This window comes from Haliotis rufescens, unplaced genomic scaffold, assembly GCF_023055435.1.
Source record: "Haliotis rufescens isolate VD_foot unplaced genomic scaffold, xgHalRufe1.0.p SCAF_19, whole genome shotgun sequence".
Lineage (NCBI taxonomy): Eukaryota > Metazoa > Mollusca > Gastropoda > Lepetellida > Haliotidae > Haliotis > Haliotis rufescens.
The window spans coordinates 10,308,775-10,334,305 of record NW_025963879.1 but is presented as its reverse complement, the minus strand read 5'-3'; the positions used below and the strand labels follow the sequence as shown (position 1 = coordinate 10,334,305).

The 25,531-nt window shown below is 44.1% G+C and overlaps 1 protein-coding gene across 1 annotated transcript in view; it reads left to right on the top strand.

Moving 5' to 3' along the window:
- The first annotated feature begins 16,718 nt into the window (after positions 1-16,718).
- LOC125381653 overlaps positions 16,719-25,531 on the top strand; it is a 63,063-nt gene continuing 54,250 nt past the window's right edge. Inside the window, exon 1 of the mRNA XM_048398850.1 lies at positions 16,719-17,306. Coding sequence (XP_048254807.1) covers positions 17,245-17,306 — 62 coding nt within the window. The 5' untranslated portion in view covers positions 16,719-17,244. The remainder of the gene's footprint in view (positions 17,307-25,531) is intronic.

Sequence of the window (25,531 nt, the reverse complement as noted above, 5' to 3'; positions counted from 1 at the left end):
AGGCAATATTATAATGATGTGGAGCGAGTAATAGATTATTATACGAACATGTGTGTCATACTGATTTTACGAAACGAGCGTCAGAATTCTTGTATTTCCCGAGCGAGACATACATGTGAGAGTAATGATTTCTGTATTACCAATTATTTGGTAAATATTTTTAGCTTCCCATTAGAAATATGCACTGAACAACACTGCTGTCCTAGAAAACCACAATTTGTGGAATGACATCAACAATTTCAGCTATGCCGTCGTTTGTAGTGAGACCTCACTCACGTCACAATAAGATTCGAATGACGTCAACATTGCAGTCTAGATGAGGGACAAAAAGCGTCTCCCGTCTCCCAGTAGTGTTCATGTCACCATCTCCCAGTAGTGTTGGTGTCACCATCTCCCAGTAGTGTTCCTGTCACAATCTCCCAGTAGTGTTCCTGTCACCATCTCCCAGTACTGTTCCTTTCACCATCTCCCAGTAGTGTTCCTGTCACCATCTCCCAGTAGTGTTCCTGTCACCATCTCCCAGTAGTGTTGGTGTCACCATCTCCCAGTAGTGTTGGTGTCACCATCTCCCAGTACTGTTCCTGTCACCATCTCCCAGTACTGTTCCTGTCACCATCTCCCAGTACTGTTCCTGTCACCATCTCCCAGTAGTGTTCCTGTCACCATCTCCCAGTAGTGTTCCTGTCACCATCTCCCAGTACTGTTCCTGTCACCATCTCCCAGTACTGTTCCTGTCACCATCTCCCAGTAGTGTTCCTGTCACAATCTCCCAGTAGTGTTCCTGTCACCATCTCCCAGTACTGTTCCTGTCACCATCTCCCAGTACTGTTCCTGTCACCATCTCCCAGTACTGTTCCAGTCACCATCTCCCAGTAGTGTTCCTGTCACCATCTCCCAGTAGTGTTCCTGTCACCATCTCCCAGTAGTGTTGGTGTCACCATTTCCCAGTAGTGTTGGTGTCACCATCTCCCAGTAGCGTTCCTGTTACCATCTCCCAGTAGTGTTCCTGTCACAATCTCCCAGTAGTGTTGGTGTCACCATCTCCCAGTAGTGTTCCTGTCACCATCTCCCAGTAGTGTTCCTGTCACAATCTCCCAGTAGTGTTGGTGTCACCATCTCCCAGTAGTGTTCCTGTTACCATCTCCCAGTAGTGTTCCTGTCACAATCTCCCAGTAGTGTTGGTGTCACCATCTCCCAGTAGTGTTCCTGTTACCATCTCCCAGTAGTGTTCCTGTCACCATCTCCCAGTAGTGTTGGTGTCACCATCTCCCAGTAGTGTTCCTGTCACCATCTCCCAGTAGTGTTGGTGTCACCATCTCCCAGTAGTGTTGGTGTCACCATCTCCCAGTAGTGTTGGTGTCACCATCTCCCAGTAGTGTTCCTGTCACAATCTCCCAGTAGTGTTCCTGTCACAATCTCCCAGTAGTGTTCCTGTTACCATCTCCCAGTAGTGTTGGTGTCACCATCTCCCAGTAGTGTTCCAGTCACAATCTCCCAGTAGTGTTGGTGTCACCACCTCCCAGTAGTGTTGGTGTCACCATCTCCCAGTACTGTTCCTGTTACCATCTCCCAGTAGTGTTGGTGTCACCATCTCCCAGTAGTGTTCCTGTTACCATCTCCCAGTAGTGTTCCTGTCACCATCTCCCAGTAGTGTTGGTGTCACCATCTCCCAGTAGTGTTCCTGTTACCATCTCCCAGTAGTGTTCCTGTCACCATCTCCCAGTAGTGTTGGTGTCACCATCTCCCAGTAGTGTTCCTGTTACCATCTCCCAGTAGTGTTCCTGTCACCATCTCCCAGTAGTGTTCCTGTTACCATCTCCCAGTAGTGTTCCTGTCACCATCTCCCAGTAGTGTTGGTGTCACCATCTCCCAGTAGTGTTCCTGTCACCATCTCCCAGTACTGTTCCTGTCACCATCTCCCAGTAGCGTTCCTGTCACCATCTCCCAGTAGTGTTCCTGTCACAATCTCCCAGTAGTGTTCCTGTCACCATCTCCCAGTAGCGTTCCTGTTACCATCTCCCAGTAGTGTTCCTGTCACTATCTTCCAGTAGTGTTCCTGTCACCATCTCCCAGTACTGTTCCTGTCACCATCTCCCAGTAGTGTTCCTGTCACCATCTCCCAGTAGTGTTGGTGTCACCATCTCCCAGTAGCGTTCCTGTTACCATCTCCCAGTAGTGTTCCTGTCACCATCTCCCAGTAGTGTTCCTGTCACCATCTCCCAGTAGTGTTCCTGTCACAATCTCCCAGTAGCGTTCCTGTTACCATCTCCCAGTAGTGTTCCTGTCACCATCTCCCAGTAGTGTTCCTGTCACCATCTCCCAGTAGTGTTCCTGTCACAATCTCCCAGTAACGTTCCTGTTACCATCTCCCAGTAGTGTTCATGTCACCATCTCCCAGTAGTGTTCCTGTCACCATCTCCAAGTATCGTTCCTGTTACCATCTCCCAGTAGTGTTCCTGTCACCATCTCCCAGTAGCGTTCCTGTCACCATCTCCCAGTAGTGTTCCTGTCACCATCTCCCAGTAGCGTTCCTGTCACCATCTCCCAGTAGTGTTCCTGTCACCATCTCCCAGTAGTGTTCCTGTCACAATCTCCCAGTAGTGTTCCTGTCACCATCTCCCAGTAGTGTTCCTGTCACCATCTCCCAGTAGTGTTGGTGTCACCATCTCCCAGTAGTGTTCCTGTCACCATCTCCCAGTACTGTTCCTGTCACAATCTCCCAGTAGTGTTCCTGTCACCATCTCCCAGTAGTGTTCCTGTCACCATCTCCCAGTAGTGTTGGTGTCACCATCTCCCAGTAGTGTTCCTGTCACAATCTCCCAGTAGTGTTGGTGGCACCATCTCCCAGTAGCGTTCCTGTTACCATCTCCCAGTAGTGTTCCTGTCACCATCTCCCAGTAGTGTTCCTGTCACCATCTCCCAGTAGTGTTCCTGTCACAATCTCCCAGTAGTGTTCCTGTCACCATCTCCCAGTAGTGTTGGTGTCACCATCTCCCAGTAGTGTTCCTGTTAACATCTCCCAGTAGTGTTCCTGTCACCATCTCCCAGTAGTGTTCCTGTCACCATCCCAGTAGTGTTCCTGTCACAATCTCCCAGTAGCGTTCCTGTTACCATCTCCCAGTAGTGTTCATGTCACCATCTCCCAGTAGTGTTCCTGTCACCATCTCCAAGTATCGTTCCTGTTACCATCTCCCAGTAGTGTTCCTGTCACCATCTCCAAGTATCGTTCCTGTTACCATCTCCCAGTAGTGTTCCTGTCACCATCTCCCAGTAGTGTTCCTGTCACCATCTCCCAGTAGTGTTCCTGTCACCATCTCCCAGTACTGTTCCTGTCACCATCTCCCAGTAGTGTTCCTGTTACCATCTCCCAGTAGTGTTCCTGTCACCGTCTCCCAGTAGCGTTCCTGTCACCGTCTCCCAGTAGCGTTCCTGTCACCATCTCCCAGTAGTGTTCCTGTCACCATCTCCCAGTAGTGTTCCTCTCACCATCTCCCAGTAGTGTTCCTGTCACCACCTCCAAATGGTGTTCCTGTCACCGTCTCCCAGTAGAGTTCCTGTCACCACCTCCAAATGGTGTTCCTGTCACCATCTCACAGTAGCTTTCCTGTTACCATCTCCCAGTAGTGTTCCTGTCACCACCTCCAAATGGTGTTCCTGTCACCATCTCACAGTAGCGTTCCTGTCACCATCTCCCAGTAGTGTTCCTGTCACCACCTCCAAATTGTGTTCCTGTTACCATCTCTCAGTGACAGGAATATACTGGGAGATAGCAACACTACTGGGGGATGGTGACAGGCGACACTACTGGGACATTATGATCGGCAACATTACTCTGACATGGGACACACTGTAAGTGACCAGGGTAAAGTTGTGTTCATGTGTACTTCATTTAGGGACCAACAGAAGCAGTGAGATGGTCTTGGCCAACAGATCCCCAGGTGAAAAGTGACATTAATAGTCTGTATGTTCTCACCCTCATGTAAACTTATAACTGAATCCGGCATCAATAACTATTAAACCTTAGGTGAGATAAAAACATCCATCTTGAGTGACTTGAGCCTAATGCATGTTTAAATGGTATTTAAGTAATTTTACATAATGTCAGCTCAACTTAAGTAATGCAGGATTTAGACATAGGCCACATTTTGTTTAACATGCTTTACAGATATTTTACAGGACCATACCTGTCAGTAGGTGGGGAAAAGAAGCAATTGAAATTGTTTTATAGTTTTCTCCTCTTCTACAGGTCAGATGGAATAATTATTTTTTTTAAATGGTTTAATGTGGGAGGCGAGCCTGCAACACAGCTGTTGCTTTAAGCAATGCAAACCTGACAAATCAAGTTGGAAAACTGGTGTGCATCTCTGCAGCCTATCTGATTCAGGAAAAACAGCAGACTCTAGTTTGACTCCCATGTGTGATATACGTCAACTTCAGGGGTCCTTGTTCAGAAATATATTTGGGGTGGTTGGAAGGGTGCAATATACTATCAGCTGATCAACAGGATATAAAGTAAGAGCAAATTCAGAATTTATTTTTTCAATTTCAACATGAACAGTCAGCAGATCCATAACGATAGTGAAAAAAAAGTATAGCATTTCATTGGTTGAAACTCAGAAGCACAGGTTTCAGCTGACAAATCTTCATCTGGTTTGTGAATTGCCATGCAGATTTCGGTTGATTGCAGGATTTGCAAAGCATGTGTACCGCCAACTCAGTGACAACAGATATTTTCTATTCTGTTCATGTTTTTAATCTAGGTACTCACAGGATTTGATGCACATCCTGAAGTAAAACCGTTCTGTGACAATATGATTTTGATTATCGATTAGACCTTCTTCACTGTGTGCTGCCATTTTGTTTGAGGGAAATGCAAGTGGTCTGAGAGGTGGAATCTGATTGGTCAATAGAAGGCACATAACTCTGGTGGCACTGGTGGCCACTGGTGGCACTACGATCAATCCAAGAAATTCCAGCCTAGTTTGGCAATGGTGGAAACTGGACTTTGACAATCATTTAAATCCCTTGCCTCAAGAAGATGTCTCCCCCAAGCCCCCACCAACACACTTCATGCCTTATGCGGTAGGAGTGAGTGAATGCCACAACTGGCAATATTCAAGCTCCATCAAATCTGCCTGCAGATAATCAACTGAAAGAACAAGCAATGCTCTCTGCCATCTGGGTATTATAACATGTCAGCCATGTTACAGCCTGTCCACCATATTCCCATTTCAGTCACCATGAGGAACTGACCCAAATATCCACAGAGCTGAAGTGATAAGACAAAGGCAGGATACAATAGTCAACATGGACATCCCCCTAGATTCCTCTGTTGACATATATATCATCACACCAATGCAAATTATTCAACCATGAAAAAAACCCAAGCTTGGCTTTGAATCCATGTATACAAACACTCCCTATGGTGGCCAGTTTGGCAATATTGCATTCCTTCAGGCACATTGCAAACACCTGAACTTTTGCTGTTACATTAATAAGGTCTGAAAAATGAAAATTAATTCATAATTTCACACAATTTATTCATCATCTTTGAAACACAAGGTACATGATGATTATATTCTTTGCGGTCTGCCAAAATTCCTAACTGTCCATTCCTCTGCTGTTGGAATGCCCAACCCAAAGAACATCACATACTTTGTCCTAACTTCCCTTCCAGCCAGTTGTGTCTTGAGTACTGGTTGTGTCCCTGCTCATAATGCCGATTGTGTTGATATTTATAAAAGCATGCTTTCCTAACAGCTGCTTCAGTACCAATGGTGTAGTCATCCTTGAAGATATTTTTTCGTGCTATTTGCTGCATTTGTTTATGACGAGGTTTCGAAGTACATTCCACAAAGAGTCTGCCCTGTCTTCTCACAAAGTAACAGCTTGAACACCGAAGTTTGACAGAGGATCGGACTTTGTATGTTCGACACTGCTGAATCAAGGGAAGACAAAATGGGTTTACTGATGAACCCTGCTGGCTCACAGTTACTGTTTTTGGTATCAGCAACTGCCGACAAGTGTTCATCAATGTTGAAGTATGTCTGGCAGCTATGTTCAGACTGGTACTTCTACAGACAGCTGGGGTGAGATAAACCGATGACAGTCTGGAGATGACTTTTAGGACAGACATCATCCTCCTTCTATCAATCTGAAATAATATTGAAGGAAAGATGACATACGAATTGTTCACATGAAAAAACAAACATAATAGCTTGGCTCATTTATACCGTGTCGCCTTAGTCTTTTCTATTAGAGTGAATTAGAAATTATTGCCATTTTAAGGATATTCTAGCCATATTAAAAATGGGCTTCGCACATTGTAGCCATGTTGGGAATCAAACCATGTTCTTTGTGCCAAGCCAAAATGTAATTACTACCCCATTGCCCTGTTTTTCACTGGACTAACCTATAGATGAGAAACATATTTTAGGAAGAAAGGTCAGTTTTGGCGCACTAATATTGAGAACTCAAGCTAGAGTATGGATCCTACTTTCTACCTGACACAACATTGCCAGGACCCCCAGTTTACACAGCTTATAGTTAGGTGTATGTTTACTAGCGTTTTGATTTCATTTGGGATTTTGTCATTGTTATCATTATAATAATTGGTGTCTTCTGGACAATCCATTATTGATTAGAACTGATTAGTAATATTTTCAGTACCTTTTCTCTGATTTGCTGGGGATAGTAATTGACTTCATAAATTAAAACAAAAAGATGTTTAAAGTTAATTAAACGAGATGTTTTACAGTTTGTATGTTAATGCTAAGTGTGTTTACGTAAGATGATGTACAGATGTATGGAATGGTTACATATTTGACATAAACATTGATATCAAATGACATATTTCTGAACAATCAGTCATGACACAGATATATAGCTACAGAGAGTGTCTACACGTGTTGCAGCGATCCAGTTTAAACACTAACTAATCCATAAGCTGAACATCAATCGACTCAAACTAAAAAGAAAATGGTTTGGATAATAAACTGTATGTTGTCATATATCAAATCAGGTTCATATACTGACAGAAATTAGGACACTGGGCTGAACCCATGTAAGTTGTTTACAGCAGTACACAGTTGCCAGGTTGCACAAAATACAAGGCCAACAAGCATACAATTTACAAACACTATGACACGGATGTTGTGATGGTCTAATGCGGTGATCCAGTTGGTAAATACAAATTTTTCTTGGCATTTTAAAAATATCATTTTGCAATTAGTCATCATGCATCACGAATTTAGGACACACGTTTGAAGGTTACAGACCATCGACGATATACCTAAGTATACAGCACAACAATGGACCATTGGAACATTATGATAGATAGTACGAAATGAGTCGCGGGTGAAGATGTGGATGTAAAACTGATGCAAGGACCACCTACATGAAATATTCAAGGTTTCACTTCGTAAATTTGATGTTATCGGCATGAACATGGAAGGGACATAACTCCTTATAATAGTATTAAGGGGAGGTAATACCAATACACGGTAATTGAACGATACGCTCGTACAATACCAATCTGAAGCCAAACAATAGTTTGGTCATTTGATAGAAATATTTTAGGATTGACTGTGGATTTTTTTCGGTTCATTGAGGTATGAATCGAAAAACCGATATGCAAACTGTATGAATCCGCGTAGAAATTTTCGCGAGAGGTTGGCTTCCACCGTCTTTCCTTTACATGTTTAAGTTTTCTTTTAAAATTATATATGCATCTATAGATACGAACACGCTCAACTAAGCATATCGGTAAATGAAACTTGATTAAATGAGAGTAAAAATGGATAAAAAATGCCGAAGATGACTTGTTTTCATTCCTCGTGTCTGTATCATAAATACGTTTCTATCGACAACGTGAAATTTTAAGGGTCTGGTTACATTAAACAATAATCACTCGACAAATGTATAGAGAATCTCTACCGAAAGTCATTTGATATGACATATATCAGTGAGTGAGTGAGTTTGGTTTAACGTCGCTTTGAACAGTGCGCGTATTCCAGTTATAACGTGGTGTGTCAGGCTTGATGTGGGAGGAAATCCCGTAGTAACGCAGGTCTTAGACGTTTACAATTTCGGTGAAACCCACGAGCACGGGAATGGTGCTGACAAACCTAGAAACATAATCGAGGCGAACCGACATTCGAACCCACATTCAGTTTTCTGGAGTGCCCAAGGGACGCAACTCTGCACAGAAAATTGCGGCGCCTTAGACGACTGGGCCACCCGTAACGGGTGTTTGGGGCGTAAAGAGTACAGCCAAATAGTTTCAGTGGTACAGATTTCAACATTTAAATTCTGCTGAGTAGTGTATGCGTTCTTTAAAAACGTTATTGCGAAATGTCTAGTGGTTTTCATTCCTTGACATCAATGTGTAAGTGAAAGAAAGCCCTACGTGTTCGCTATTTAACCCATGCATACGGCATAAACCATGAATATTATCAGTTATGAATAAATTAAAACTGTTCACAGTTCCCTTTGAGTATATATACTTGAATGCATTAAAAACGATATTACTTTATTAAAGCATACCAATATGCCACGAATATATTTATGCTAAAACCCCAAAAGGACATCTTAGTTGTTGATTTCAAAATATTGCACTTTAAAACAAATATGTAAAGACTTAATTAATTCCCGCCATCCGACTTACACTGAAAAGCGGCGGACATGGCTTGTTTCAGAACACCAGGAACACGATACAAATGTCAATGTAAGGGATACCCTCAGCTTAAAATATTTATGGAGTATATTTATCGGTTACAATTTAGTGATAATTCTAAACGCAAACGGCACGTTGGCATGGCAACGCTTACCAGGTGACAATAATGAAAATGTGCATTCACCACAGAAGCTAGTCGAGCCGACCAAGTGCGTCGAGAAAGGCAAGACAATGTTGAAGCGAACTAGAAAGAAAGTCCACCAACCAAGGTGCGTATATGTATGGAAGTATCAGATACTGTGTTTAGACCCGTGTAGACGTGCAGTTAGTGTTCGCCTATATATTGCACGGACTCTCTGTGCCGATCCCTGTGCATGCACGATGCATGTAATGGCGCTGGGGGCACAGTATGCGGGGGTGTAGTTTTGTGGGGTTCTGGGTACACGAATGGAGTTCAATTTTGTCAAAAAGTGAGTATTGTACACAATTGGGTCAAGACGTGCATGAGTTGACTGTGAAGTTTTAAATCTGTTGAAATTTCCGAGGTCAGGAGGCCAAGGTGACTATCGATGTCATTTAGACTATATTTTGATAATAATAATATATTACTATACCGTCTTACAAATACGATTTACATGCATCATTTAAAATGACGACTAAACCTAAACCTAAAACGTCTGATTATTAATCAATGGATATCATCATTTCTCACCACTTTTGGGTACATATATTTTAAAGAATAGAAATGTCAGTGATTAACATTACTTTTCATTTTGTTATGTTTATCGATAATACCAATAGCGTAGCCCGGCATCGATGTCAACAATTCAGGTGAGACACTGGCAATGCATCGATAGGTCAGTCTACCGACAAACAGTGCACGCCATTTTGTTGACACCGCCTGTTTCTACCAGTGGGTAGCTTAAAGAATTGTGTATATATGTCACAGTCAATGTGTAAAATATCTGTAATTTCCACTTAGGCAATTTACAAAACGCCAAACTATTTCAGTCATTTTGCAGTTATTTTTCCATTTATAATATTATAATAACGAATTCCAAACTTTTTGCCGCCCTGTTTTATCACCCAGTGATTGAAAATGATAGGAAATAATAAGAAGTCAATGTAAATTCGTAATTCTTGTTTGCTTCTAATCCTAGCAGAATTAGTGTATTGTAGTATTTGTTATACCAGTTTGAACTTCGTAATAACTTTAAGTCATATGATTTACATTTGATGTAGGTATGTATTTCACAGGTTGGGGCTGCATAATGAGTAATAGATACAGAGTATATAGATCTTGTGTTTCATGTTCATTTGAGATACGAGACTGTAGTATTTGTTATACCAGTTTGAACTTCGTAATAACTTTAAGTCAACGGAAAAATAATTGTCAAATGACACAAATATTTTGGCATGTTGTAAATTACCCAAGTGAAAAATTACCCAAGAAAGGATTTCAAGGGGAACGTTGGTATGTCTCTCCACCGCTTTCATTGCATCCGTGAATAATACATTGCACCAATGTAATTAACACTTATAATACCCATTCACCGTTTGGCACATTGTACTCGTCTTTCCAGAAGCATTCACCAAGCAAGCTAAAATACCATGTATTTCACAATATTCATATACCAACAGAATCGCGCGCAGTCCTCAATGCCCCCCGCAGAGCTGTTAACAGCCGTATCAGGTGATCGTCTTCGTACCGCCTGCGGATAACATGTCACGGGTGATACCACTGTAATCAGTGTCCGACCACATACCCTTGCACTACACAGGCCCGTTAACCACCCCTGCTACTCGCGTGTTTCATGTCTTGCACAGTGATTAGTGTTTTTACTGACATTTGCTGTGGTGTATCAGGGTGATACCACTGTAATCAGTGTCCGACCACATACCCTTGCACTACACAGGCCCGTTAACCACCCCTGCTACTCGCGTGTTTCATGTCTTGCACAGTGATTAGTGTTTTTACTGACATTTGCTGTGGTGTATTTGCTGCGTTCATGGGCTTCTGGTTGTTACCACTGGTAATCGAATGACTTGTTAATGAGATATTTCCTATCCAATGTTGTATGTGTATATTGTTCATATTACCAAGTTGCTTTGATCTGCCTGTATTAGTAATGAATGCCGACCTGACAGCTGGACCGCCGACATTAGTCGTACATTTGATGTAGGTATGTATTTCACAGGTTGGGGCTGCATAATGAGTAATAGATACAGAGTATATAGATCTTGTGTTTCATGTTCATTTGAGATACGAGACTGTAGTATTTGTTATACCAGTTTGAACTTCGTAATAACTTTAAGTCAACGGAAAAATAATTGTCAAATGACACAAATATTTTGGCATGTTGTAAATTACCCAAGTGAAAAATTACCCAAGAAAGGATTTCAAGGGGAACGTTGGTATGTCTCTCCACCGCTTTCATTGCATCCGTGAATAATACATTGCACCAATGTAATTAACACTTATAATACCCATTCACCGTTTGGCACATTGTACTCGTCTTTCCAGAAGCATTCACCAAGCAAGCTAAAATACCATGTATTTCACAATATTCATATACCAACAGAATCGCGCGCAGTCCTCAATGCCCCCCGCAGAGCTGTTAACAGCCGTATCAGGTGATCGTCTTCGTACCGCCTGCGGATAACATGTCACGGGTGATACCACTGTAATCAGTGTCCGACCACATACCCTTGCACTACACAGGCCCGTTAACCACCCCTGCTACTCGCGTGTTTCATGTCTTGCACAGTGATTAGTGTTTTTACTGACATTTGCTGTGGTGTATTTGCTGCGTTCATGGGCTTCTGGTTGTTACCACTGGTAATCGAATGACTTGTTAATGAGATATTTCCTATCCAATGTTGTATGTGTATATTGTTCATATTACCAAGTTGCTTTGATCTGCCTGTATTAGTAATGAATGCCGACCTGACAGCTGGACCGCCGACATTAGTCGTACATTTGATGTAGGTATGTATTTCACAGGTTGGGGCTGCATAATGAGTAATAGATACAGAGTATATAGATCTTGTGTTTCATGTTCATTTGAGATACGAGACTGTAATTATTTGGTATCTTGCTCATTTCGGCAATGAGATTTTAGTCAGTGATACTGCTAACATCCTTACGCTTTTACCAAACTTTTATCTAGTTTTCTGAATGGTCGAACACCTTTAAAACGCATATTGTAAATTGTCAGGGTGTATTTTCGTATCATGGCGTTAATCATGCATGCACTACAGCTGAAACCAAGCTGGTGTGTACTGAATCTTCATCCAACTGTAAAGTCATCCCATGCGTCAACCACATGTAGATTTCATCAATGACACACGAATGTGTAAGGGCGTGTAAGGTGTGGCAACAAGTATTACAACACACCTGTGACGCCATTCTATTGTTCAAACGCTTCTCTTCTCTTTTAGGAATGGACAGTTGGTTGTCATCTTTTTATTATCATGCACCAACATTTCAATTAATTCTAACTTGGAATTGACGGAACTAGTTTTTTATATTGACACTCAAGTGAATGATTTCAAATTGTGTGCGGGAAACGTGTCGACCGGGGCTACGGCACGTGGCAGTACGGTGTGAAATTAAGTATTACATTGTTTCAACATATACATACTCCTTGTAAGTTAAGAAAATATTATGTATAATGTTCAGGTCTCTATATGTCCGGCAATCCCCCGCGATTGATCAGAATAGTCGTTTAAAACCCAATGAACCTGCAAAGAATCGCGCACTTGCAACAGCGTCAGAAAACATATTCCACGTGTATCAAGAGCGTCTGTCACAACAACTACAGCCCACAGTAACTTCTGGTTTATTTTCCACAAGAGAATGTTTTCTCATAGCGTAGACCTGGTGATGTTTTAGGTAGGGTAATAACTCTCCATTCCTTAAAAATAATGAGATCTGGCTCTATTAATGTTTAGGAGAGAGTGAGCCGCCATTGCTTTATGTCTCAGCTCCAACACAGTAACATCTATCATATTCCTTATCTATAGACGGCTCATTCATATTCGACGAAAACAGGTTCAAATATATACTTTACACGCGTAGTGTCAACTACTTCCAGGCCTTCGTAGTGCTTGTGTATGTGCTTGTACTAGTCCGAACCAATGCCGACTTATAGTGCTAGCCTATGCTGGAGTTTAACATGAACATCCCCTTCACACACAGTATACTTACTCCGAACCGACCAGTGCTTGTTTGAGCCCCTTAATGCCGATCGCCAGGCAGGGTAACAAAAAGTACAATCTTGTAACGTTATCTGGTATGATGCGGCCGGGGATGGAACCCCGGACCTCCCGCTCTACCACTAGACCACGGAGGCAGTCTGCACGACAAAGAATGCTGACTGTGTGACAAACTGAGTGTACAGTAAATACTGGTGCTGACAGTTCCCCCAGCTACATGGGGTTTACAGCACCATCCCAATATCAAGAGATTAGTATCTGACGTGACCATCATTTGCACCGAGGCATGTGTGTGAACGGCAAGTCCGAGTCTGACACTCGGGTTATGCGGGCAGTTGGGTTGTTCTTCCATTCCTCGTGCAAGGCTAAGGTCAAGGACGGAACGTGATGGGGTGGTGGCTGACATTATCGCATACGTCGACCCAGCCCATCCCGTATGTGTCCCATTGGGTTCAGATCAGGGCAATACTGCGGGCCGTTCCATCAATAAAGGATATACAGAAGCGGGACTCATTACTATTAAAAGACTATTCTTCGAAAGAATTGATTTGTCTGCGGCCATACTGATGACAAAACTGGACCCTGCTTATACATATGGTGATGAAGCATGATGTTACAGCACAAGAGTCCTCCGACTCCCAAACGCCGAATGACCGTCATGGCTTGGATGGATCTTCCATGGTTTTCAAATAGAGAATCTCACCCGAGTATCTTTTGATATCAAATATATGAACACGAGTTGATAAAAGTGGAAAAATTCCGAGGCTTGCCGAGGATTTTTGCCACTTTTATCAACGAGTGTTGATATATTTGATATCAAAAGACACGAGGGTGAAATTTTATTTATCATCCAGTATCATTCTTCCAACTTTTTCAATTTGTAGACAGTAATTAGCAGTGACTTCAGTGTAAAAAGTACTGCTAACAGCTTCAGTAGCAGAGCCATTAGTGATGTCATTTGATTGTGACATCACGGTAACTAGTGACGTCACAATGGTCTGACGTAATTTCATTGCAGCGATATCTACAGTGTAGGGGCGCGTTGCAAGCCACGAATCGCTTAGAGAAAACAAATTCATCGCTCAACCCCTGGGGCGCGTTGCAAGCCACGAATCGCTAAGAGAAAGCAAAGTAATCGCTCATCCCGGGGTCTGCAACAGTTGGAAGCGCTTGCGCACTCTTCCAAAATGGCGGCGCAACTAGACGTTATGAAGATCATAATAGAAGAGGCTAGATGACGAGCTGATGAAATTTATGACTACTTTGAAGATGTGGAGCAGACTGAGGATGATGGTGTGTTAGCTGCCTTTGCTAATTTTCTCGTTGATCCAATCAATAATTCCTTGTTCCGCTGTCAAAGTAATCCGCCATTTTGGTTTGAGAACGAAGCGACCTCAGTCAGCGATTGTTTCGCTTGCAAGCGGCTGAAAGTTAGCGCACTGTTGTGAGGCGAATCGCTGTACATCGCTTACAAGCGATTGGCGCTTTGCAACGCACCCCCGGTCTGCAAAAGTTCGAAGCGCTTGCGCACTCTTCCAAAATGGCGGCGCGTCTACCGCTTGGTTGCCTTGACGTTTGTTTGTTTGTTGTTTGACGCAGCCCTCAGCAATCTTCCAGCTATATGACGGCGGTTTGTAAATAATCGAGTCTGGACGAGACAACCCAGTGATTGACATCATGAGCATCTATCCGCGTAATTGGGATACGATGACATGCATCAACCATGATAGCGAGCCTGACCATCCGCGTAATGAAGAACGTAATAGAAGAGGCTCGATGACGAGCTGATGAAATTTATGACTACTTTGAAGATGTGGAGCAGACTGAGGATGATGGGGTGTTAGCTACCTTTGCTCATTTTCTCGTTGATCCAGTCAAGAATTCCTTGTTCCGCTGTCAAAGTAATCCGCCATTTTGGTTTGAGAACGAAGCGACCTCAGTCAGCGATTGTTTCGCTTGCAAGCGGCTGAAAGTTAGCGCACTGTTGTAAGGCGAATCGCTGTACATAGCTTACAAGCGATTGGCGCTTTGCAACGCACCCCCTATATCGCTTGATCTAATGGGAGCCAGTTTTGGATGATAAATAACATTCACTGCTGTCCTTGCTGCTAGCATGAAGCGATCACTGAGGTGTTGGCTGCGAATGAAGCGGCCCTGACGTGGTGTTGTTATGCGACGTCGCCCTGGCCGGGAGCTGTCACGGACACTACCCGTTTATCGATGACATGTCTGACGTCGGCCAATGGTCGTTTGGGGCATGTGGAAATGGTTTGCGACGTATGCTTGCGTGAAACCATCCAGTTTTGTTTTGTTGTCGTTTAACGCTGCATATGTCAGCTGTATGACGGCGGTGTGTACATGTTGAGTCTGGACCAGACAACCCAGTGATCGCCACCATGAACATCGATCTACGCAATTGGGATGCATCGACCAAGCTTCCGAGAATAACCTTCCAACCCCGTAAGTCGCATCTTGCGACAAGCATGGGTTGCTGAAGATACATTGTAACCCGGATCTTCACGGGTTGCTCAATTCGGTCGCCTCTTACGAACAGTAATTGGGATGCGGGAGACACATTATACTCTGGGTCCCTACGTGCACCATCGAGTAACATTCCAAGAATTTGATTCCTCCCCCCTATCGTCTCACCAAGTAACGGCCCATCGCTTCTTTACCTCCCCTGGATAGAGTGCTCCGACGTGAAGAGTGTCCATTCACTTCTGGGACTGACAACATCATTGATGACATTTCTATGAGGTAGCTGTAGCTAGATGCTCCCTTCTACGACCTGGCATGTTACTTATCTCTTTGCCCAGTGAGGACGGGATACCTATCTGAAAACACCCACCTAGTGCCTGCTCCCTGCGCTGTTTCCTGGATTCAAGAACGGAGCACGTGCCTCACTCACCTTCGTTAGCTGTGACGTGCGCTGACTTATGTCGTAGGAACTATAATTTACTGCTGCTGCTACATACGTTGACAAATCGTGTTACCTTTTTCGACTGCAAACCACATCCTGTGTGTTTCTTTATTATCTGTTAGTTATCCATTGATTATGTGTGGGCATTTACTGTTTTCACAATTTACTTCTGTACGTATTGATGTCTGGGATAGGCGTTTCACCTTGAGAATGACCACTTCAGGTAACAGTGTATCTGGAGAGAATTTCTTAAACTTTACCCTGATCTGATGGTGACCTGGGCATTCAACCAGATTAGTGATATTATTAAAGCATTTGCGCCCCTTTCTGCCACGATATTAACATGGAAGATCGACGACAAACGTACAATTTATTTATTTAAACAAAATTCTAAACGTTCCTGCATTTACGATGTTTACACGTGTTTACCAGTCAAAGTCTACACGTCTACAGATAAACATACATTTTTAAGGATACAGCAAATTTTGCAATATTGATGATTCACTAGTCACGATTAAGACACATGTTGTCGTGTGTTTAACATTGACTCACAGACACATAAATACCGAGCCCTAACATTGAGGCGTCTATCACTGTGGCAGTGAACACTTGTCATGAACATGAAAAACAACATCTTGCGTCAACCGACACTGAACAAGGGCACTGCAAACCTCCAGTTGTGTGAACCTTTCTGGTTTTGGCATGTGTCGGCAACATTAAGGTCAGTGTAAATACGCGCCGAGGAGACAACGACTTCAGCGTGTCTATGATATCAACCGTGTGGGATAGCAACTATAGTGATACGCACCACCACCACGGGCCCGAGGGCCAATAAATCCTCGTTTTGTCACTCTATAAACGCGAGATAAGACGGGATCCTAGTGCATGACTGACTGCTATTGACGCTCGCGCAGATTCCACCGACATGAAGCCTTGTAAATACACATATTAGGAACAGGGATTTGAGGAAATTCAGCTGGAGCTGCAGGATTATATTTCGACAGATTTGACTGGACAAGAAGCTGAGTGTAAAGATGAGCAGATTGAACCAAGATTGTACTTTGATCTTTATGCTTGACACCTGGTGACGTATGATGAAACCAACATAGATGGACGTTCACTTGTCACGGACATAGATAATATATATATACATAGTAATCGGTAACCGTGAAACTAGAAAGGCATTACATGATGCACATCAACCAGTCATTTCAAGATATCCACTTCACAATCTAGCTTCAATTTACAAAATGGTATCCGAGTCCACTAAATTAGAAATAGTGTGTTGGTATAATGTTCATAACAAGTCCAGTGTGAAGGTGTCAGTGAGAACGTACTCTAAATATACATTAACCACAAAGACTGAGCCGAGTTGAAACAAAACCCAAACGCATCAAGTGAGTGGATGACTCGACCGTTGTCCTGATCGACAATGGACTGGTTCACCGAACTGGACTCGGAAGCGACTCTGCGAGATCTCCTTCCATATGTTGAGTAAGTACAGTTGCGTCCTTACGTTGAGGTACCGCTATCTATATATGTTTAGTGGAGCCTCCCAGAAGCTGTTACTTAGGGGATAGACCTCCCCCTCTCACCAGGGTAAGGACACAACCTGAATAGGAAAATCGCAAAGAAGGTGTCAAGTGGAAACTCTCAAATCGTAATACGTCTTAAATGGAGACTAGGCTCGGAACAATTGACAGCTTCACCGCCTTGTCTAAATGTACAAGGATATACGTTCCTTGATACTAAGATAACTAGATTCCCTGTTCTTGATGTTTGTATGGTCATTTTATGACCGGCACCATTAACGTAACTTGTTAACCAGGTGAGTTACAGACACCAACAACGTAACCAGGTGAGTTATAGACACCAATAACGTAACTTATTAACCAGGTGAGCTCCAGGTTATAATCATTAGTTGTCAATCAGCTGTGAACGCCACAATTCATCATTAACCCCACTTAATGCTATATTATATATTCCCCTTGTTTGAGTTTTCTTCACACTGACGTTTTTCTCTTTATCTGCTAAAAATACACCAAATTGTATGTCCCACTTCACTTTTAACGCAATACTGACATCTTGCAGTGTTTTCATATCAATAAGTGTGGTTGCTGAATAGCTATAAATGGTCTGGTCACTTTGTTCGGAGTGAATGTGTGAACGCATTTTATTGGGGCTTTAGTAATATAGAAGAACATTGAGAGACGCGCATTTTAAATTGTGTATGTTTTATGGTAGTCTCGCCATTTACAATCTCATTAAAATCAGATCTTCGTGCTAGCTACCGATAAACATGGTTCTGAGGACATCCAATTACAGGCCTCACCAGAACGACCTTTCGCGAACTTTGACCGACCAATAAAAAGACTAACAAGAAGTCGACACTGGCCAATGAGCTCTCTCGAGCTTTACGACTATAGTATCAAACTGGCGACTTTCATTCAAGGTTACCTTTGAAAAAAATCGATTCACATTTTGAAAATAGAACAAAAAATACGTTCTGGGATGTCTAATAGATGGATGACATTGTACGGCAGCACTTCCCAAGAGCTATGGATAATTCTTTCCGCTTCAAATATTTATCCCATCTGTCGTTCGGAATACCCCGTGTTAACACTTTCGAGGCTGCATGATTAGAAAACACATTCCGACCATGACTTTCCCGGTCGTTTTGACGTGACCTGTAACGGGATGTCCTCAGATCTTTGTTTAGCGGTTGCCAGAACTAAGATCTGATTTTAATGAGACTGCGACATTTACAGCCGGAGACAGTAAGACTTGACGATCCAATCATTATGTTACAACTACCTGGGGATAGAAAATGTCGAAATGTCGTAAAGAGGACGACTGAACGCCGAGTAAAGTAATACATAAATGAACAATGATGGAATACATATTCTTACCTGGACTCATGCGAATGAATAGTAAGTAAATATTGTTTTTAAAGGAGAGGTGTCATGAAATGGTTGATGTATTGAGTTATAAAACTAGTAAAACAATACTGCGCTGTATTCTATATTGCACACATAGACAGGGATGTACCACAGGTGACATTTTGACGACTGAAATACTCTTCTATACACAAATGGTTTTGACCCCAGAGATAGCATGCCTTCTTTACACGAACCACCGGAGATGTACACATGGCTTTGACCCCAGAGATAGCATGCCTTCTTTACACGAACCACCGGAGATGTACACATGGCTTTGACCCCAGAGATAGCATGCCTTCTTTACACGAACCACCGGAGATGTACACATGGCTTTGACCCCAGAGATAGCATGCCTTCTTTACACGAACCACCGGAGATGTACACATGGCTTTGACCCCAGAGATAGCATGCCTTCTTTACACGAACCACCGGAGATGTACACATGGCTTTGACCCCAGAGATAGCATGCCTTCTTTAAACGAACCACCGGAGATGTACACATGGCTTTGACCCCAGAGATAGCATGCCTTCTTTACACGAACCACCGGAGATGTACACATGGCTTTGACCCCAGAGATAGCTTGCCTTCTTTACACGAACCACCGGAGATGTACACATGGCTTTGACCCCAGAGATAGCATGCCTTCTTTACACGAACCACCGGAGATGTACACATGGCTTTGACCCCAGAGATAGCATGCCTTCTTTACACGAACCACCGGAGATTTAATCATAGGATTCAAGAGCAACCGAAAGATTAGGGTTAAGTGTCCCAGAAAAACAGTATCCGGGTGGAGGGCCCCCACCCGTATTAACCATTCCCCGACAATGTTTCTCAGAGGGAACCCTAAAGTAGCAAGACTAACGTATGTTTGTCCAAGGGTGATTATATTTTCCCTGGATCAGATCGATTCCCCTCCGATTACATATGACATATCAGGGATCAAAATTGTGCTTGAATAAATGTGTTGGTGTTTACCAGGGCTCATGTGTAAGGTCTTCGTGAGACGCTCCCCTCCACACGGATAATGTATAGGCTTGAGCCGGTATGGTCGCGTCGTCTGGATTTATAGCTAATGACAAATGTCTGATTAATAGTTAGTCGACGAGTGCAATGTGTGATCTGGTGCACTGTGTTTGCCAATATCTGCGATTTGTGGGATGGGATGTAGGCACATGCTCTGCACTATACCATAAACACTCCGATGCATAAAGCCCTCTGTATGTCACATGAAGAGACTTAACCTGCAATTTTCTTCCCCACCAGGGTAACGACATGATAATTGCCCAGTCTCACGTGTTCTGACACTGACAGGTCTATGCAGGTGATTTAACCGAAATGTAATAGCGGTTCTTTCAAGATCACTTAAACGTAGAACACAAACAGTAGTGAGATGAAGATCACCACCAATGACTGAGATAAAGGCTGCTTTGCACCTTAACGATGAGAGATCAGTGTAACAGAACACACAGAGCCCCTCCACAGAACAGAGCTAGCACTGCACAAATCTCCTGGTCGGTCAGGTGTGAAATGAATATATACAGGAACACAGTGCTGGGACAGAGAGTTTGATTAGTGGGAGACTTGCATGAACAGAGTCGCAACTTTATCCGTGTAGCATGTAAGGCCTGGAGCTTAGTGACAGAGGGTGGCCGGGGTATATTGGTTGTCACCCCGAATCCACACCATGCTGCTGCTGGTCACGGATCATACCGTCGTATGCCCCGTCATATAACACAGTGGATGGATGATCCACCGCAACTAGACTGCTGGAGACACTCGCCTCTAGACTGCTGGAGACACTCGCTACTAGACTGCTGGAGACACTCGCTACTAGACTGCTGGAGACACTCGCTACTAGACTGCTGGAGACACTCGCTACTAGACTGCTCGAGACACTCGCTACTAGACTGCGGGAGACACTGTGGTCGCTACTAGACTGCTGGAGACACTCGCCACTAGACTACTGGTAGACACCCTCGCTACTAGACTGCGGGAGACATTCGCTACTAGACTGCTGGAGACACTCGCCACTAGACTACTGGAGACACTCGCCACTAGACTACTGGAGACACTCGCTACAAGACTACTGGAGACACTCGCTACTAGACTGCTGGAGACACTCGCTATTAGACTGCGGGAGACATTCGCAACTAAACTGCTGGAGACACTCGCCACTAGACTGCAGGAGACACTCGCTACTAGACTGCTGTAGACACTCGCCACTAGACTACTGGAGACACTCGCTACTAGACTGCTTGAGACACTCGCTACGAGACTGCGGGAGACATTCGCTACTAGACTACTGGAGACACTCGCCACTAGACTACTGGAGACACTCGCCACTAGACTACTGGAGACACTCGCCACTAGACTGCTGGAGACACTCGCCACTAGACTGCTGGAGACACTCGCTACAAGACTGCTGGAGACACTCGCTACAAGACTGCTGGAGACACTCGCCACTAGACTACTGGAGACACTCGCCACTAGACTACTGGAGACACTCGCTACTAGACTGCTGGAGACACTCGCCACTAGACTACTGGAGACGCTCGCTACTAGACTACTGGAGACACTCGCTACTAGACTGCTGGAGACACTCGCTACAAGACTGCTGGAGACACTCGCCACTAGACTACTGGAGACGCTCGCTACTAGACTGCTGGAGACACTCGCTACTAGACTGCTGGAGACACTCGCCACTAGACTACTGGAGACACTCGCTACTAGACTGCGGGACACACTGTGGTCGCTACTAGACTGCTGGAGACACTCGCCACTAGACTACTGGAGACACTCGCCACTAGACTACTGGAGACACTCGCTACTAGACTGCTGGAGACACTCGCCACTAGACTACTGGAGACGCTCGCTACTAGACTGCTGGAGACACTCGCTACTAGACTGCTGGAGACACTCGCCACTAGACTACTGGAGACACTCGCTACAAGACTGCTGGAGACACTCGCTACAAGACTGCTGGAGACACTCGCCACTAGACTGCTGGAGACACTCGCTACAAGACTGCTGGAGACACTCGCTACTAGACTGCTGGAGACACTCGCTACAAGACTGCTGGAGACACTCGCCACTAGACTACTGGAGACGCTCGCTACTAGACTGCTGGAGACACTCGCTACTAGACTGCTGGAGACACTCGCCACTAGACTACTGGAGACACTCGCTACTAGACTGCGGGAGACACTGTGGTCGCTACTAGACTGCGGGAGACACTCGCCACTAGACTACTGGCGACACTCGCCACTAGACTGCTGGAGACACTCGCCACTAGACTACTGGAGACACTCGCTACTAGACTGCTGGAGACACTCGCTACTAGACTGCGGGAGACACTGTGGTCGCTACAAGACTGCTGGAGACACTCGCCACTAGACTACTGGAGACACTCGCTACAAGACTACTGGAGACACTCGCTACAAGACTACTGGAGACACTCGCTACTAGACTACTGGAGACACTCGCTTCAAGACTACTGGAGACACTCGCTACAAGACTGCTGGAGACACTCGCTACTAGACTACTGGAGACACTCGCTACAAGACTACTGGAGACACTCGCTACTAGACTGCTGGAGAAACTCGCCACTAGACTACTGGAGACACTCGCTACTAGACTGCGGGAGACACTGTAGTCGCTACAAGACTGCTGGAGACACTCGCCACTAGACTACTGGAGACACTCGCTACAAGACTACTGGAGACACTCGCCACTAGACTACTGGAGACACTCGCTACTAGACTGCGGGAGACACTGTGGTCGCTACAAGACTACTGGAGACACTCGCCACTAGACTACTGGAGACTCTCGCTACTGACTGCGGGAGACACTCGCTACAAGACTACTGGAGACACTCGCTACAAGACTGCTGGAGACACTCGCCACTAGACTACTGGAGACACTCGCTACAAAACTGCTGGAGACACTCGCTACTGACTGCGGGAGACACTCGCCACTAGACTACTGGAGACACTCGCTACTAGACTGCGGGAGACAGTGTGGTCGCTACTAGACTACTGGAGACACTCGCTACTGACTGCGGGAGACAGTGTGGTCGCTACGACACTGCTGGAGACACTCGCTACTGACTGCGGGAGACAGTGTGGTCGCTAAGACACTGCTGGAGACACTCGCTACTAGACTGCGGGAGACAGTGTGGTCGCTACTAGACAGCTGGAGACGCTCGCTACTGACTGCGGGAGACAGTGTGGTCGCTACTAGACTGCTGGAGACGCTCGCTACTGACTGCGGGAGACAATGTGGTCGCTCCTAGACTGCTGGACACTCGCTATAAAACTGCTGGAGACGCACTACGGGTGCGTTACACCTGTTATTAGCCTACATTATCGACCTCGTCATCGATTGTGTGATCAATGTCAAATATGACGGATCCAGCGTACGTTTGGGGAATGGCTAAGGCAGGTTCAAATATCCCCATTGCGAATGACGACAGATTATGATATGCAAAGCGTGGGCGAGTTCGACGATAAGCATCAACCAGAGAGGGATGCACTAAAAATACTTGAACGCACCACACACAGTTTTCAAATTGAGTTGGACTATGAAGGCTGTGCCCACGTCCATCGTGTCCGTGTGTTCACGTGAAGTATGAAGACTATGCCTGGATGCATTCTGTATTGAATTACCGCCATTACTGGCCGATGTCCATGGTGCCAGGAGGCCAGCGGATATTGCTGTCAAAACTGTCACAAATAACATGTCGTTTACATGGCAAATTTCTATCAGACAGTACTTAAACAGTCATATCATGACACGATTTAAATCATAGTATCAAGTTGTTGAAGTTCATAAAAGAATGATGTACAAGGCCCAGGAAATGTACAGGGTGCCGTCACTGGCACTTACACAGCTTGTCACGCACAGGAAATTGTCACTTCATATGTCGGATATGTCGACATGTTCTTAAGGATTAACGGTAATTGTCACGGACACACAGGTATCCAGACTGACAGCACGGGGAAAACATAGCGCCACTGAAGGGGACAGAAGCTTGTTCTTTGCTTAAGAAATCGACAACGTCGAATAATATTCTTTTTCATGAAACTATAGAGAACTCACAAATCGATGAAACTGACATCAACGACTGGATTTGATGCAATGTATCCACATTTGTCTGACATTAATTATTGATGTGGTGTGGGACAAGACAGCTGGTTACATCACGTCAGTGCCAACAAGGGTTCGTGCTCAGGTTTTCACATGGCTTTGTTTACTCGTGTCACCTGCCCAACAGTGATCGACTCAAAGTCAAATAATAACTGATACTAGCACTCCACATTTGTTCCACCAATCCGACATTTGCTATATACAGGTCAGTTATATGCCAGACATTGATTTATTGGATTAATAGTCTCCTTATCGACTGGTCAGAAACTATTGTTTGATGACAACTGACATGATACCAAGCCATACAGTAGCAAATACCAGTCATAACTTGTGTCGGGATTTATTCAGGATTCATTTCCAGTTTCGTTGATTTATTCAGAACGTGGCAGTCGTAACACGAATGGGAATTGCTTGAACCTAATGTGAAAAAGTAAACCACGTACTTTGTATAGCCATAACCATCAGCGAACAACGACCATTGAAGATCAGTAATAGAAATATCGCTGGTCCGGGTTGCTGGAGCTGAAGAAGAAAAAGAGGTGACATATTTATAATGTTATCTGGAACATTTCTTAAAGCAAAATAGAATATATGGACTGGATTCTGCTGTCCTGGGACCAAATGCAACACTTACAAACATAACTTGTAACCAAGACGCTGTCAAGCTCACGCGGGGGAAGGTACTAACATCGACATACAGAAGCAGCTGACGACTTGTTACGTGATGAACACATGTAGAAATGTTATCATTTTATCCCGTGTGGATTTACATCAAAGCACAATCAATAAAATCGATTTACAATTGTGCGTTTCCAAGAAGAAAAATGGAAATTGGCGAGTGATAATAATTGTTCTAAATAGAAGGGAGGCTTGTAGGACCGAGGCGCCACCTTGACGCGCGTTGGAACCGTTCTTCTCGTTAAGGTGGTATTTATTGCCAAAGACAAAATTGTTCCCAAGAGGAAAATAAACGGACTCATCTGTGTGAACGTTCTCCGTGACGTAAGTGATATTTATGACTGTAATTTCGTTTTTAATATCCTCAGAACATATGAGCCTATCATCCAGAGAACATATTGGAAAGGGGAAACGATCTGGCTGTGAATTAATCCTTAACAACCTGATAATATGCATTGTTTGGATTGTTGCGTAACTATGACAACACTTCCGCTTTGTTTTCAATAATGTGAATATTATATCTCGATGGTTGTGATTTTCATTTAGTGGATATGTAGGAGTAATCCTTAAACCATGCAAGAAAAGCTTTGTTGCTTTGCATCATTTGACAGACTTTCAGTGTGGATGATCAATGTGTTTACGGTTCCAAATGACGTAACAAAGACGTTATCAAAGGAAACACGGAAATATCATTGACAGGCTGAACCTGGTCTACAAGGATTGGGTATTGCAGCTTACCTCTGTAAAATACATCGAAAGCCGGAAGCAGTATTTAACGAGACAAGCTCAAAGAGTCATTGCGTTAGAAAGCGGCATTGCGTTAGAAAGAGCCATTGCGTTAGAAAGCGGCATTGCGTTAGAAAGAGTCATTGCGTTAGAAAGCGCCATTGCATTAGAAAGAGCCAATTGAAGTGACTTGTATCATACAGCATTACATACGATACGACCCATCA